Here is a 17,143-nt window from a genome sequence, read left to right as displayed (position 1 = left end):
TGGGGACCCAGTATTTACATTCTTTCCAAAACTTTCTTCACCAAACAACCCCAATCTGAACTGTGGATTCATAGGATGGGAATTCCAGTTACAGGGATGAATAACCGTAATACAAATTTCCATCAATTGTGTCAGTGCAGTTATGAACATAGTTAACTTTGTTGCTGATCCACCAACTTTACCTGCCTTGAGACAGCATTCAAGTCTCCCAGCAGCACTCCCCAGCGAGTTGGACACAGCAGCCCTGGCGAGTGGGTAGGAATTCGTTTTGCCTCCCTCTTTCCAACAGAGTAAGATCAGAGGCACATGAAAGTTAGGCAGCAGAACGCCACGTTATTACTGTCACAGTAAGCAATGGGCAGGGCAAATAGGTTAACTTCTTTTAAAGACTGCTTATGCTCTATGCTCAGGGACCTTCTCAGCTGATTCTCCTGCGAAGAGGAGAGTAAGACCTACCCTACATATCCTACATCACAGGGGGAGAGGCTAACAGCAGCTGCCTAGATAGGTTACAGCTGCTTCTAAAGGCAGCACCCTCAAGACAAGCAGGGGAAGACAAAGGAAGGCACCCTAGATCAGTGGTTCTCCATTAGGGATCTGGGGCCTCCTGGAGGGCTGTGAGCAGGTTTCAGGGGTCAACCAAGCATGGCCGGCGTTAGACTCGCTAGGGCCCAGGGCACAAAGCTGAAGCTCTGTGGGGCCCCAGGCAATCAGGGCCACCCAGAGAGGGGGGCAATTTGCCCCAGGCCCTGCAGGGGCCCCCACGAGAATATAGTATTCTAGAGTATTGCAACTTTTTTTTAATGGAAGGGGCCCCCGAAATTGCTTTGCCCCAGGCCCCCTGAATCCTCTGGGCAGCCCTACAGGCAATTGCTACCTCCTAATGCCAGCCCTGCAGAAAAACAGTTGTGTGGCACAGGTGGGCTGTGGAGTTTTTAAATAGCATGTTGGGGGGGGCCTCCAAAAGAAAAAAGGTTGGGACCCCCTGCCCTACATGATGGCATACTACTGATCTGCCACTGCCCGAATTTAAGCCGATAATTCTGTTACCTTTCTTCCTGTGCATGGGAGATCTGTCAGAAGTCTGCCTTCTGCATCACGAAGGGCTGATACTAGATCATACCAGCATACTAACTACAAAGTACGCTTACTGGTCCAATCTCTTTGTATTTGTAGCCCACGAAAGCTTATGCTCATCAGGGCTAAAAGTACAGAAATAGAAGTCTCCAGTTTAGTCCATTTTAAGAAATTAATGGGGATATGACAACTCTCGTTGCCATTGTGAAATAAAATCCACACACACAAAGCTGCGTTTCATTACAATCGCTAGAGGTGTTGCAATTTGTGTTAGTTACACACACGGCTATTATTGATAAGGCTGAATAGTTGCAACATGTCAGTGTTACATTTGAATGAACTATGCAAGTTATGCCCCTTATCACTTCACCGCACTGAGGCAGAGCATAACCTTGTCCTCTGTCCAAGTCACTGTGGTGTCAGGCTACGTGAGGGAGTTGAGAAAAAGGGTGGGGATCTAGAGTGACTTTGCTCTCCAGGTCTTACAGTTATTCCACACAGAAGAGTGGGAGAATATTGAAGTATGTTGTTAGGCACCCAAAAGTGTGCAAATGCCAGAGTCAAAGGTTGCACGTCCCCTTCTGTGCATGCAATGCGACAGTCTAGTTACAGGATTACATACCCTGTTATTTTCCTGCTAGCTTTGCTACACATTTAGTATCTAAATATATTTCATTCTTTTATACTTGGTGTAATCCTAATGGAAGAGTAAGAGGTTTTTAGGGAGGGTTTTTTTTTTTTTGGCTGGTTGGTTGGTTGGTTTTTAGAAAAACCCACACTTCTGATGAGTTCAAAAGGACATTGTTAGCAGCTCCACATCAGCATTTTGGACTTATATTCTTGCTTCACAGAAAGACAGTAGAGCGATCATCTGGAGTAAGTGCACCAGAACCAGTTTTATCAAGCAGCAGTTAAAGCACAATCTCTGTAGCTAATAGGAACCAGGTTGCTGGGGGGTGGGGGTGGGGGATTATCCACTGCATTCCATACGCGGAGAATCAAGAGGGAATGACACGGCTCTAGACGTGCGTCTATTTACTCCCCCTTTCTAAGTGGAATGCCAGGTTGTCCAAATTCACAGCAGCGTTTAGCATGAGACATTGGACGTTCTGTTGCCTTTTCTCTGTTTTCCAACTCTGCCCTTTTCACTTTATCTCATTGCAGGGAATTTTGCCTTTAGTTGGGCATGAATTTGTGACCAATCGTACAGCAGGATCTAGGCATTTACAGGTTACTCTTACAAAGGGTAAGGACTCACTGTGGCTTTAGTGTTTTCCTTAGAGTATTTTAAGATTTCCACACGTGTTCTAGAACAGCCTGGTTCCAATGCTCCTGAAGAGGGTTAGCTTCTTACATTGAAGACTGTCATCTTGCTACAGCAGGGGTCAGTTTTTTCCACCTCTAAGTGAACACACAAACTCTTTAATCCCAATTAAAGTAGTATCAAGCAATTTAAAAATGATTCCAACAAAGGCTCCAGCCCTTAGACTTCTGGGCAACTGAGTCCTTACTGCTACAAAAGGGAGTTGTATAAGCCACCTCCGGTATATTTACACAGTGCCTTCCAGAAGTGACACACACTACTTCCCGCCCTGAAGATCTTACAGTCAAAGTTAAGAACCACCAGACATAGAACAGACCAGGAGAAAGAGGGGCCGTGTGGTTTCAAAGGAAGTAAGATAAGGTGTTTGGCAGAGGAGGACAGGGAAGCCATTCCAAGCAAAGAAAGCATGAAGCCCAGAGTGGTCATTCTGGCCTACTCATACAGAGCCATCTCTTCTTATCCACTCCCCAGTTATCCAACTACATGGCATACATCAGTGCTTGTGGCCAAACCTTTCTGTCCTCCAGCCTTTTCAGAGGCAGATTAAGGTTTCCTGGGGCCCTGAACCAGAGCAAGGGGGGAGCCTTTCCCACCCCTTCTGCCTGCAGCCCTGCCCCCATTCTGCCCCTTTCTGCCACGGAGCAGGGTCAGGGTGTGGAGGCTTCTCCTGCCCTGCCCTTCCAGCGGCCAGGGCTCCAAGCTTCTGCCACCCAGTGGCAGATTTTTTCCAGAGGCCCCCCCCCGTTGGCCGGGGCTCCTAATTTGCCACTGCTTAGCTGAACTGTCCATAAGCCTCCTCCACCCCGCCACGAAGAGTAACTGTCCTGACGGCATTTCTGCATTCTGGACGTTGAGGATGCTCATGGTCCCCCTCATCATTCCCCTGCATAGGAGGGAGCCGGGTGGAAGACACACAGCAAGCGGCTGAAGTTCCTGGCACTCCCTGAACCTCTGTAACCCGGTTCTCTCTGCCGCAGACAACAGCTCCAAGTAGGAAAAACCCAGAGCCAAGATCCTCACAGATCAGAAAATGCCCCAACGGAGCTCAAACCCAGCCCATCACTACCACTGCCCAGAAAAGGCGGATTTGCAGCAAGACAGGGTTTCTCTCTGATTGCCGCATGGGGATGGGACTGCCACACCGGTTCCAGTGACCACGCATCCCTTTCCCGGTGTGGACGCTCATAGCCCAGCTCCAAACTCGCTGGGGGCGTTGCAGCGGTGCTCCAGGGAGTAACAGTTCCCGCAGAATCCTCAGCACTACACTCGTCCAGGGCTGTTTTGAAACCACAGATCAGGGATTCTCCACCCTGAGGAGAAGGGACAAGAGACCCTAGTGGTCCCTACTTACTCTCAAGTTAAGCCCATTAAGCCACGTCAGCCAACATCCTGGGTGTCTCAATCGGAGTTCGGACCAGGGCACAGAAAACAGACTGCTCCGGGGCACGGAAAGATGATCTCATGGCCACGGACATAGGTGTGGTGTCCAGGATCCAGCTGCTGGACTTCTCTGCAGCCTTGGACACAGCTGACCACACCTCGGTGAGGCAGCAGGAGCGGACTGCCCAGCACGCCCAATTGCTCCTCTCCAGCAGAACTCAGGGAGAGGTGAGGGGTAACTGCTGCTCCTCTCAGACGACCCTCCTCTGCTGGGTCCCTCAGGGATCCATTCTATCCCTGCTCCTCTTCAATTCCGACAGGAGATGCCAGGCAGAGATGCCGTGGGCTCCGCTGCCAGCTGGCGACTCTCAGCGCTACCCTTCGTTCTCCAGCGGCGCAGCCACGGTCACTGCTAGCACGTCTCACGCCTGCGAGAGATCAGCTCGTGCAGGGAGAGCGGCCAGTCCAAGTTGAACTCAGGCAAGACTGAAGCAATGCTGATTAGAAAGGGGAACGGAAGGCTTTGCACCGCCTGAAGGCGCACCGCCCCATTTGTCAAAGTGTGGCCAAACCGGTTTGACGCCTCACTAAGTCTGGATGACCAGGCAGCATCAGTTCCCCAAAACGCCTCCTTACACCTCCAGCTTGCTAGGAAGTGACGTCCCTCCCTGCTGGACAAGGACTTGGCCACAGCAACCCACGCATGGGTCACTTCCCGGGCGGGTTCCTGAAACTCGCTGTATCCGGGGCTGAACATGAAGGTGATGCCCGAGCTCTAACAGCTGGGACAGAATGTGGCTGCTGCCGTCTCCATGGCTCAGGCCACCGTGAGCACATCAAGTGCATCCTCAAATCCCTCTTCTGGCTCCCAGTCAGTTCCAGACACCAGTTTAAGGCCTGAGTCCTACTTTTCAAAGCAATTAGTGGGTCAAGCTCCAGCTACGTCAAAGATCAAATTTTGATCTATGAACCACTGCAATAGCTGCACTTTTCGGGATACTGCTGATCACAAAGCCCTGGACGAAGCCTGTGAGAGCTGGGAGAAAGCATTCCCTGTCCAGAGGATACGGCTATGGACCAGCCTTCCAGAGAAGACCAGGCTAACAGAATCTGACTGTCTTTAGAAAATATTGCAAGGCTTTCCTCTTGGAGAAGCCTTTTCACTGTGACTCACAATTTGAACGCTCCTTTTATTCCCATACCACTTGTTCCTTTACCCCACCCCTGCCAAAACAAAACAAAACAAGCCATTCTACCCACTCCAAGCAGAATTCGAGCCTGAAAGGAGCAGGGCCAGAGACACGATGCAGGGACACTGCTATTGATTTCATGTGAGAGTTGTAAGACATTATGGGAATAGGCAGCTAGAACGCTGATCGTGCTAATGATTCACAGGGTAGCGTATTCGGTCTGTTTTTGCCTAAGCATAGCTGAAGCCCAGGTCAGCTTTTTCCAAAAAGGAAAAAACAAAATCTGAATCCTAGAGGCAGGGAAGAGTCAGCAAGAGAGAGCACCCACCTCTTCAGTCACTGATGTACTCTGCTAGGGTGCAGAGATAGGACCCCAAGTGTTATGAATTTATTCCTGGGCTACAGAAATCTACAGTCGCCAACCTGCATTTTTAAAGAGCTTGTAGGACCTGTTACAGTACGTGACACAGTCCGTTTCTCCAAGCCTCTTCTGAAAAGCAGCAAGAATCGATTCTGGAAAATCAACTGCTATTCAGTCATAACCGAATTACCTTGCTTTTGTTGGTTTGCAATCAGGCACTTAGGGGAACTCTACACTACAAAAATTTAAGTCGACTTAAGTTATGTTGACATACAACCATCACGGTAATTGAATCAGTTTTACATGTCCACACTACGCTTCTTGGGGTGCTTGTCCCCACTTAAACCAATTTAACTGCCAGCGTGGGGCATCGCAGGATGGTTTCTGAAAGACAGCAACAGTTGATGTAAGCAACAGTGTCTACACTGACACTGTCCATCCAACTACATCAACCTAAGCACTGGGACTCTCACGGAGGTGGAGTTGTTAAGTCAGTGTAGTGAATGAGTTCTATCAGTCGACGTAAGCGAACTCCGTAGTGTAAACCAGACCTTAGCATTAACAGCCTCAGTGACCTAGAGTAACATACCAGTTCCTGCTGATTTAGTGATGAACAGGTCCTCTGAGGGCTTCCCATAGCTCCTAATGGTCTAGAGCCATCTACCAAGATGTGAACCCATCATGCACAACTTCTAGCTTACTGGAAAGAACATTGTTTTTATCCAAACTGAGATGGGGTGTGGCTCACTCTCTAGCCAGGCCAAGAATATGCCATTCTATTCTATCCTAAGACTGTTGTCTGGTGACCTTTCTTTAGAGACTGTAAGTTCTATTTAGGGAATATGACCTTGCTTTTTTTATACTAAACAAATCCAATTTCTATGAAAAGTGAAGAGAAGGGAAAGGCAGATCTATCCTGTGTGTTAAGTTTCAAAGAGATGGGCCCTGCGTTTAGCTCAGGATTAGAAAGTATGTTATTTTCCGTTTTGGATATGGTACTTTAAGATGTTGCCTTAAACTTGTGCTCTTCAAGGCACAGGAACACAAACAAGGGTATTTTCTACGGGTAAGCACCATATTTAAGTTAAGTTACAACTGCACACAAGAGCCTCTGTTGAGTGTGGTTGTTTGTATTCATAGACTTTAAAGCCAGAAGGAACCACTAGATCACCAAGTCTGACCTCCTGCATATGACAAGCTGGTACATTTCGCCCACTTACCCCAGGATGAAGCCCAATAACTTGCATGACGAACGCACATTTTCCAGGCTGCTGAGGAGCCAGGAAAGGGAATTCTGAGCCTCATCAAGGACAGGCAAGAGGATGGACCAGAAGGTACATTTGGCCCATGAAGATTAACACAAGAGCAACATTCAGCAGCAATGAACTAAAACATCCACGTCACACGCTGCCCTCCCCATACGCCAACCAGCCGTAGCACCACAAGTTGGCCCAACATCGGTAAGCCATTGTATTTCTCCCACGTCACTGCTTCCCAAATATCACTGAAACAAGGGTTATAGTACAGAACAGCACGTTGCTAGTGCCGCTTACTGGGGGAGAGAGAAGGAGTCAGGCAATAGAATTATTAAGCAATGAATTCCCCCATTCCCCCTCTCCCCCCAGGGAGCGTCCAGCTAGCACATCACTAAGGTACTGCATGAAGGCGCAAGCCCCACAGCGCCATACACAGTAGTACAGAGGGGACATTGGGAAGGCTGGTAGGTCTATGACTACACAGATCCACCAGCCAAGTACTCCTGAGTGTGTAATGGTCATGATATCGCCAGAAGCCCCACAGCTGAGATGGGAACTTTACAGCCTGGGGAATAGACATTTTGTTGCTACAATCCCTAAAGAAACTCCTTTTAAATAGTGCAGGGTTTAGATCCAATGTGCTAGTGTGGAATTAGGAAGCACTATCACAACGTTGCACCAAATCTCTGTGCAATACAGTACCGCACCGGCATATTACCATGTTCCTTCCTGTACACGTCATCTCACCCAGAGCCCGCGTATTTTATATCTGCTCTTAAATCCCAGCGTGATGGATTTGGGGCAGCTCTGTAACCATTTAGGAATACAGCATGCTGGCTGGTGGTCAGGGTGTTCTCGGTGTGAACAGACTCGTTCACGCAACAGGAGTTTGTGTGGAAAGACAGGAAAGAATGGCTCAAGATACCCACTTCTCAGCACACACTGGACAGTTATTAAGGGACATTGCCAGCAGTGGCCCCACACTCCATTCCAGTCCTGCTTGTCCCCCTTACTCCTTCTGCAGGGATCCCAAGCCACCCTCGGCTGGGAGTGCCCCCCTCTCTAACCCACACCGCTGATGCTGCCAGGAGTCGGGTTCTCAGCACGCGCGGTCACACCACCACTCGGAGCTCTGGCCCAGCGTCCCCCGGCTGGGCTGAGGGGGGTCCCAAGTCAAACGCTGGTAGTGTTGCAACCCTGCAGCCTAAGTGACGTGCCAAGTTGTTCCAGCAGCAGCTGTAAGGGTTTCATAAGGGACCCCTGCCTACGTGAGGTCGGGCCATGGCCCCTCTGGCTCCACAGCCTATGGACTGTTTCCAAAGCCGCTGGGGGGAAAGGTTAGAAATCCAGTTCAGCCTGAGCCTGACTGACAAGCCCCGCGTGCAGCAGGACTAACGCTTTCTTCAGGCCGGGAGGTTTGCAGGCTGTCAGCTGTCACATTAACCGGGTGGCTTAAGGTGACATGCTGTGGCCACTGAAGCTTAGCAGCACCCGTGGACTGTGCGCTGGAGCCCTACGCATGGCAGGTTTCAGAGAACGCGGGCCAGGCGCATTCGCTGTTCTCTGCCTGCCTTCTGCTGGGGCTTCCTTGGGCAGCTTTGCCCTGGCTCAAGAGAAAACGTTCTAACGTGCTCTAAAACCCACCTGCAGACGCAGATTTCACTTTGGAAGAACTGCCAAGGACATTAGCATGAAAGAAGCACAGAGGAGATGAGAGACTCTAGTAATAGGGCAGCGATACTCAGACCTCAGTGCTTCAGGAGCCAAATTAGCGACATTACCCAAGACAGTCCCCGTCGTGTGAATTCATAGTAAATAAAACAATCTAGTCGTATTGAAACAGTGACACGGGAAATAGTTAGAGTCAGTCTCTCATATATACATTTTCTCTCACAGCAAAAGGACTGACCAAGTATTATTATTTTACCACCTACAATTAGTTACTAGCCTAGTAGAAGTATCCTCACTGGTTAATCCTGAAATCACACAGTGTTTTATAGCATGTGCTGCAAAAGCCGCAGGAGCCACGTGAAAGAACCACTTGCAGGTCCCAAGCCTCAGCCAGAATCTCCCTGTATCAGGGTCAGGTAAGCCCGAGTCAGGCTCCTCTACCTTTTCCCTGAACAATGGGGCTGCACGTGAGCAAAGGACGGCAAGGGAGGGAGGACATGAAGGGTGTTGGAGTCCTACAGGGGATGAAGGGTTTGGTGGGGAGACGGCTCAGCCTCTCTGCCACCTTTGACCCTTAGGACTGTGCTGCCGAGGGGCCAGCGCGGCGCTAGATGACGACTCTTATTTGTGTCGCGGTTCATCCAAAGACGAGGCTTTTGAAAACCCGATTTGAGGCGAGAACTTGGAAGAACTCTCTTTCCAAGAACGCAGATTTTCTCTGATCCCTCCACAATTAAGGGATTGCCCTCAAAGGGGCTTTTGCTCTCTGGGAGCTGACAGAGCAGCATCGTGGGGGAGGGGGGACACCTTCCTCTGCAGTGAGGTACTTGGAGGGGAAGGTAAATGGAGCCCTCTGTGCCCTCCCTGTCACCCAACGACCCCTCCCCACAGCTGCTCCACCAGGCAATGGGTGGAGCTCAGGGTCTTTCCATCTCCTCTACTGATCGCTGATGAGAGGAAGGCACCCAGGACTCCCGACCTGCCCCAGATTGTCTCCAGCACTTGCCTCAGTCCTCTTCCCCTGATGCTGCTGGTTCTAGAGCAAGAGGGGAGATCAGAGCAGCGCAGGGAAATGTGGGGAGGAAAGAAAGGGGTCACAGCTGTGCACTGCAGGATGTCAGGGGTGGAGCGGTACCCCCCGAACTTCTCCCCATACCCATGACCCCTCCTCCATTTGTCCCTGTGTCAAACTATGCCCCCCACTGGCAGCCATCCCTGCACCCTCTGCCCAGGGCCTCAACCCGTGGGGCGGAGAGAGAACCTGCATGTGCTGGAGAGGCAGAGAGATGGGAAATAAGGAGATGATGCAGGGCAGTCAAGGGGCTAATAGGCATCCAGTGTCTTCTGTGCCAATCGATCATAGCCAAGGAGCCAAAGCGGCAGGAGAGCCGGGCTGTTGGGCCACCTGAGTGCTGAGAAATTATTTAACCAAAACAGAAGTTAACTGCCCAAAAACTTCATTAACAAAACGTTACAGTTGCTCAGTGGTGATGCTCTGGAAGGCCACAAGACAAGTTCAGCTACACTCAAATCTCTGAAAATCCAGAAGCAAGGTGCTAAGGTACACACCACCCCTGCAACATAACCTTAACTCTGCCCTCTTTGAGCAATGCCCCAAAGCGACACTGGCACTCTGTCCTTCCAGATGCTACAGAACTCTCTGGGGACACAGCACACGAGCACTGTAAAGGCAAAATTCAGGTTCAGGTCAGGCAGAGCAAACAGGCGTTACCTACCCCCAGCTACTCTCAAACTCTGCACAAATCACACAAACCACCACCACCCCCAACATGCTAACTGTTAACACCCCTTCACCCTTGCTTTGAGGGTTCATTCTGTGACATTATGTTACCTTCACTTACCCCTCACTAAGCCCTGAAGACCAGAGTTACATATGTGACCAGACTGCTGACAATCCCCATGACAAGACAACCCTGTGCACCTCAGACAACCTACAGAACTCAACATATTTGAGCCATCAAGGTACACGTGCACCTCTCATTTCATACCGAGATCTCTTCCAATCTGCTCCAACTAATCCCTTCACCATTCAATATGGCGACACATCAGTGAATGCAGCTGGAGTGCATGCAGATAAATGCTGGCATTCAAATCAGTGGAGCACAAAATGTCCTTGTCTATTTACGTCACCCCCCCTTCTTGAAACATTCCCAAAGGCTACGACTTGCAGTGTCACCTCTGCCCCCTGGAACTGGAGTGGCATGTTCCTTACCTTTGTATTTCTTCTTTTTTCAGAGACCTGCGTGTGGCTGAACTCTATGTCCTGGAAAACCACAAGACACTACCACCCGGCAACCCACCCCTGCATTAAAGTTTTTGAGCAGTTAATGGAGAGTGGCCTGACACCAGGCTTTCTGCCCTCAGCTAACCAAACCTGGCAGGTGTACATACAGGCACCCTTTCCCCAGATATTGACAGAAGCATTTGTACACAAAACTCATTTGTGAGCCAGTCAACAAATGCAAATATAGTCGTCATTGCTTATACAACAGCATAGCTCCTCACATGTCAATGAGAGCAGATGCATCAGGATACTGACAACAGAGCCTGTCTAAATATTTGGGATGGGCATGTGGGAGAGATGACCTCTCATTCATTAAATAAAGACAAACAGCATAAAGGGAAGTTAGAAACTCATGAGTTGCCCTAACATAAGATAACCTCCCTTACTCTTTTGTTTCAAGTAGGTTGCATCACTAGTCTACTTGAAACAAAGGATATTCAAGAACAGCTTTTGCTCTGCATTTCTGATAAGACTATTTGGCAGATTTAAAAACTTATCTCACCTACAGCCTTTAACTCTGGTAGGGACTAAAACTGCCATTCGCAGATCTGGAAGTTTCTGGAGAACCGTTGTGTTTTGCTTTTATAGGCTAATTAAACTATTTTTCAAATGAATCTTTTAGGAATACAGCCATCAGAAAGTTACATAGAACTCAGTTTGTATACACACGAACTACTGTGTAGTCAGTCATATAAGTACTAACACATACGTCACCCAGCAGCTGTTTCCAACATTTGTTAGAGGGAAGAGAGCTTCTTTGTTACAAAATTAAGTGAAAAAAAGTTTAACCTATCACATAATCCTGGTTGTCAGTCATAGAACTGGCATTGATTATGTGCATAACTCACCGATGAATGTCTGATTTTTATTACTGAAGTCATAAGACACCTCAATGTACATTATAGTTAAGTTTGGGTTTAAACCAAGATACAAGGCCTTTAATTTAAACACTTTGTTTTGTCACTTTTCCATTACTTCACTATAATAGTCTTGATGAAATTAAGTTCCAGCCAAAGTAAACTAGACTTTATAACGTAGTCCTACTTTGGAGGATGCAGAGAGGTAATCATGTATTAGCATGTGAAATTAGACATTCTCTGACCATAACGCTAGAGACACTTTCATCTCTGGATTTGGCCGTATTTCGTGTTCACCGATACCTGTCAATTTAGCAGCTTGCATAGCTGGTTGACACATATTTCAGTCCCATAACTAGCATTCTGCTCTGGGGTGCAGTGCAATCCGCAGCTGTTATTTTATAGAGTGTTGTGGGGCTCTATGAAACCCAATCCATCACAAGCAGGCCACACGTTGTAATGCAATCATTTCCTTTGCCACTGGCAGTTCACATGAAAATGGTCTTAGGAAAGGGACAAGAGACACAGACATTTCTCTTTATAGCATTTAAAAAAAAAAAAAAAAAAAAAAAAGATAATATTGTGCTTGGCATTTAAGAGCCACAAAAGTTAGTTTGCGGCAATCACTGATTTGTTGACGTAAATCAGGAAGAGTTTTGACCATAATGAATGTTTTATTTTTTGTTTAAGTGACACTACTGTAGTGAGGAACACTCGGAACGATGTGTACTTTTACCTTTGCTGAAAATATACCCTTCACGTTGCCCTCGCGCAGTCACCTACGTCTATAAAGCATTAAGTACAAATCTCATCTGGCAGGAAAGGTAAAATCATTTCCATGACTTTAAATGAGGTGTTAATTGGCATTTTAACAGATTTACTGAATGAACACTGCAACCTCAGTCAGACGGTCATATTAAGATCCCAGTAACTAAGATGGTCAGACATTTGATGAAGACGGTTTTGTACTTTCCATCATGTTTTCTTTTTTTCTTCTCTCTTTTGTGTTTGTTTGGGGGGTTTTGTTTTTTTTTTTTGGGGGGGGGGGGGGAGTTGTTTCTTTGTTTTGTTAAAGGTTTCTCTCCCCTGTTATGTTAAGATCCACACAAGTATCAGGGAGAAAAGTAACTAAGGTGCTGATCCTACAAATACTTAAGCACCGGTGCAGCTTTACTGGCACAAGTAATCATGCTAAAATTAGGTTTAATCTATACAGCTGTATGCAACAGTGTTACCATTTGCTGGACCTCTGGCAGCTGCTATGAACAGTAACTCCATTCAATTAATCCTTTAGGGATTGACAGACAGGGAGGATATAGGGAGAAACCAGAAACGTAGCCGTCTTTAACAGTTAGAACTGTTGTATCTCAACTCCTACAAAGCAAAGGAGTTGTTACTTTAGAGCACAGGGCGACAGAGCAAGAGAGCCACTAGAACGGGGGCTCTCAGACTGGGGGTCGGGACCCCTCAGGGGGTTGTGAGGTTATTACAAGGGAGGCCGTGAGCTGTCAGCCTCCACCCCAAACCCCGCTTTGCCTCCAGCATTTATAATGGTGTTAAATGTATTTTAAAAAGTGTTTTTAATTTATACAGGGGGGGGAGAGGGAGTTGCACTCTGAGGCTTGCTATGTGAAAGGGGTCACCAGTACAGAAGGTGGAGAACCACTGCACTAGAAGGTCCTATACAGGTAAACTCAGCAAGCAAAACCATTTAACAGGGTGGCAGTCACCTCCACAAACATTCTGAATTCCAGAACAAGTTTACATTTCTGAAGTGAAACTGGGAACACAGAAATTAGCAAGGAAAGCGTCAGGGGAAGGGAGTTCCTCTGGATTTTTGTGTGATGTCCAAGCATCCCATCAGCTAGTTATCTGATGCGGTCATCAGACCCAATGCCCCACCCCATTCTGAAACAACCACAGTAAAGCAACATAAAGCTAATGAAGAATGTGTACACTTCTAGAAACTTTGTTCTAGTCATCCAGTGTTATTTCACTCTTTATAAAAAGAAGAGCCTTGTCATATAACAGAGGGGTAGCCGTGTTAGTCTGAATCTGTAAAAAGCAACAGAGGGTCCTGTGGCACCTTTAAGACTAACAGAAGTATTGGGAGCATAAGCTTTCATGGGTAAGAACCTCACTTCTTCAGATGCAAGCTGAAGAAGTGAGGTTCTTACCCATGAAAGCTTATGCTCCCAATACTTCTGTTAGTCTTAAAGGTGCCACAGGACCCTCTATTGCTTCTTGTCATAAGTTTTGATAAAAGAACAAAGAGAATCTGAGTACAGTCATCCAAGGCTAAATATAGAGCAGTGAATTAAATAATCACTGCTGTGACCTTTCACTCTAGATAAAGAATAAGCAATCCATCTTCCACAAAAGGAGAACTCCTTCAAAAGAGTTCAGTTACATCCAGGCAACATCCTCAAATTGTTTAAACAAATCATGCTTGGGAAGATTAGCAAATTGTGATAAGAGCAGTGCCGTAACACTCCTAGTAAGTTACTTTCTAGCATATTTGTTTATAAAAAGAAGTCATTCCGCCCATTACAGCATGTTTGGAAGCATTCCAGTAGATCTGGCATCAAAGATCTACCATATATACACAATTGTACATTAACACTCATGGATGAATAAACAGTTGCAGAATATTATACTTAAATGATCATGTTTCTATCCATTAACATCCAAGAAATATTGTCCTAGTCTGTAGGCCTACCAACAGGTCCCCTTTGAACAAGGCCTCTCTTCTTAAATATTGACAATTTCTCTACATTAAGATCCGCAGTATGTATACACATGTTGATCTCTGAAGCTATGTCCTAGCCACATCCACATTCCAGCTGTCATCTTTAAAATTAATGAATGTAATTCTGTCAGTCTGAAGGTTTTCTTTTTGGATTACCTTTAACTAGACTCATCTGAAAGTTCCTAAGTATTACTGGTTGAACAATATATCTGAATTCTCCAGAAAATGTTTCATCTGAGATATCTATTATATTTTATAGTCCATCTGCAGAAGAGACCAAAAACAGGAAGCATAACTTTGGTTGTGCAGATACATTCCACCGGGATTTTGTAACATGTAATAATAGTCTCAGAGGTTATAATTCAATGGCATTTTCTCAGAGCTATAACAATAGGTCTTTAGAAAAATCAAATCAGTGATGTCCTCATATAAAATAAGGAACGTACCATAAAGCAAGCAGACATACTTCCCTACAGGAGGGAATGGTTAATATTCAACCAAGGTTGGGGGGTTTCCTTATTTTGTTTGTTTTTTTGCCTACATATGGAAGTCTCAATACAGCTCCCCCACTCCTGTCTTTCAATAACCCCCCCCCCACACACACACATCTCCGCCCCAGAGCAAGAGTTAAATTTCAGTTAAAACATCAAGTGCATCAAGATCCAATACTAGGTCAGATTAGACATTCACTGCTAGAGCTAAATGCTTGCAAATTCTTAAGAAGAGGAAATGTAATCCAGCCCCTCCTGGAAGAAGTCCACTCCTCACAGCTCTGCCCTACCAAAACACCAACATGCACAATCATTGTTCAGTGGATCTCTGGTCACACCGCCTTTCTGATCCCAAATTAGAGATGTATAAAAATAAACCAAAACAGTCCCCTATTTCCCTTTAGTTCAACACAGGTCTGTTGGATTCGAACATTTCCCTTGCCCAGGGACTGGGCTACCTCTCTGCATAAGTAAGTTAGAAGGGAAATTGTAATGAATTCACTGTTTCCTGATATCACATGCAATTCACAACAGCCGCCTCCTTTCCCCAGAGGAAGGCGCTGATCTTGCCATTTTTCCACAGGTTTAACTTGCCTGGAAGTCATTGAGAATTTTCAGCACCGATCATTTGCAGACGGATTTATGGGGCGCAATCGTTCAAGGAAAACTGCTCCCGCACCTCACAGGGCGGCTTCCCAGCAGCACCCTCGTAAGGCTGTGGCTGGAGGCAGATCCCGCAGATCCGTGGAGGAGGCGCCCAGCGGGCACCGTTGCGAGCTTGCCCTGGCGTGATAACCCAGGGGGACTTCCAGGCGCAGGGCGCAATGTGACCCCTCGCCTCCCGCCCCACACAGGACGCGGCTCCCTGCAGCCGCCGGGGGCGCGGACAACAACAACAACTGCACCGGAGGAGACAAACCCCCTTAGCGAACGGGAGCTGCCGAGCTGGGTTCGTCCCAAGCGAGTCGGACAGAGCCGGTCACTATTCGCAAACCAGAAGGGAAGAGTCTCGCCTACCCGAGCTCCGCTAGCGCCGGGGTCCCAGTGCCTGCGCCTCGCGGTTATTTAACGCTGGCCGGGCAGGGGCGGGACCTCGCAGCCAGGCGGGTTTGTTTTTAGCGACTTCGCTCCCGGCCAGTGCCCGAGGGGCGGCCGCAGAGTCCCCGCCAGCCCCGGACAGGGCGCGTCTGCCCCTGGGGAGGTGTAGGGGGGCCGGAGCTGGGCTGGGGCCGCCCCACGCCGGCGGGACACGGTCCCAGGGCGGGTTCCCGGCAGCCCGGCTCCCAACCCGGCTGGCACCGGGCGCGCAGGGCGTACCGGGCTCCGGGGCCGCCGCCAGCGTCCCCCAGCCCCGCGCAGGGAACAGCGCAGCCGGGCAGCTCCCGCCCCGCCCCGGGGACCCCCGCGCCCCCGGCCGCCACTCACGCTCCGTGCGCTCCGGCCGCCCCGCGTCTCCAGCGCCCGGCACCGCGCGGCGGGGCTGGCTCCGGCCGGCCGGCGGGGGGATTGGGCCGGCCGCCTGCACGTCAAGCCAGCCGCGGGCGGAGCCATCGAGTCACTCGGGACGGGGCGGGACCGAGCCGGCCGGGAACCTCCCTGCCCAGGCCGGGGCTGGGACCCCGGCTCCCCCCGCCGCCCCTCCTGCGAGCCCCGCAGCCCACCAAGGCGGAGCGGCTCCGAGCCAGCGGGCGATGCTGGAGCGGGTCGGGCTGGGCGCCAGGGACCCGGGGTTGTCCGCGCAAAGCCCCCTGTGCGCGCATCAGTGGCAAAGGCGCAGGTGACCAGCCGCCTAGACGGAGAAACTCCGTCCCCAGGTGGCGGCCCCGGTGCGTTTGCCCCCTAGCCCGGCGATTCGGACCCTGCGTGGCTCCAGCCGCACGTGCAGGTTTAGGGGGTTCTGGTTTGTGTTCATTAACCGAGTAAATTCAAACAGCGCCTCGGCAAGAGGCGTTTGACTTTTAGAATCAGCCTGCATGTCCCAGTCTTGTCGTTTAACGTTTTACCATCATCAGTAAATTAAACTTCTAGAAACCCTACAATTACTTACCAAATTATAACAATGGAGAGGAGACCGGTGGCACCTTAAAGACTAACATTTAATTGGGCATAAACTTTCATGGGTAAAAAAACCCACTTCAGATGCATGGAGTGAAAGTTACAGAGGCAGGCATTATATAGTGACACATGAAGAGAAGGGCGTAACCTCACAAGTGGAGAACCAGTGTTGACAGCGCCAATTCCATCAGGGTGGATGTAGTCCACTCCCAATAATAGATGAGGAGGTGTCAATCCAGGAGAGGCAAACCTGCTTCTGTAATGAGCCAGCCACTCCCAGTCCCTAGTCAAGCCCAAATGAATGGTGTTAAATTTGCCTGCATCTGTAATTTTCACTCCATACATCTGAAGAAGTGAGTTTTTTACCCACAAAAGCTTATGCCCAAATAAATCTGTTAGTCTTTAAGGTGCCACCGGACTCCTTGTT

The 17,143-nt window shown here is 48.7% G+C and overlaps 1 protein-coding gene across 4 annotated transcripts in view; it reads right to left on the bottom strand.

Annotated features, from left to right (window-relative positions):
* Nucleotides 1-16,729, bottom strand: part of PLS3 (plastin 3) — an 84,551-nt gene extending 67,822 nt beyond the window's left edge. Inside the window, exon 1 of one of the 4 annotated variants that reach the window (XM_054039318.1) lies at nt 16,709-16,729. Coding sequence is in view for 1 of the 4 variants with exons in the window: in XM_054039320.1 (XP_053895295.1) it covers nt 16,087-16,212 (126 nt within the window). In the remaining 3 variants the exon portion in view is untranslated. Of the gene's footprint in view, nt 1-15,678; nt 15,794-16,086; nt 16,228-16,708 lie in introns of those variants that run through there. The other 3 variants (XM_054039320.1, XM_054039314.1, XM_054039315.1) reach the window with 3 other exon arrangements.
* Between the last annotated feature and the right edge of the window lie 414 nt (nt 16,730-17,143).

This window comes from Malaclemys terrapin, chromosome 9 (genome assembly GCF_027887155.1).
Source record: "Malaclemys terrapin pileata isolate rMalTer1 chromosome 9, rMalTer1.hap1, whole genome shotgun sequence".
Classification (NCBI taxonomy): Eukaryota; Metazoa; Chordata; order Testudines; family Emydidae; genus Malaclemys; species Malaclemys terrapin.
Note: the sequence above shows the minus strand (reverse complement) of the source record. Positions and strands in the feature narration are given on the sequence as shown.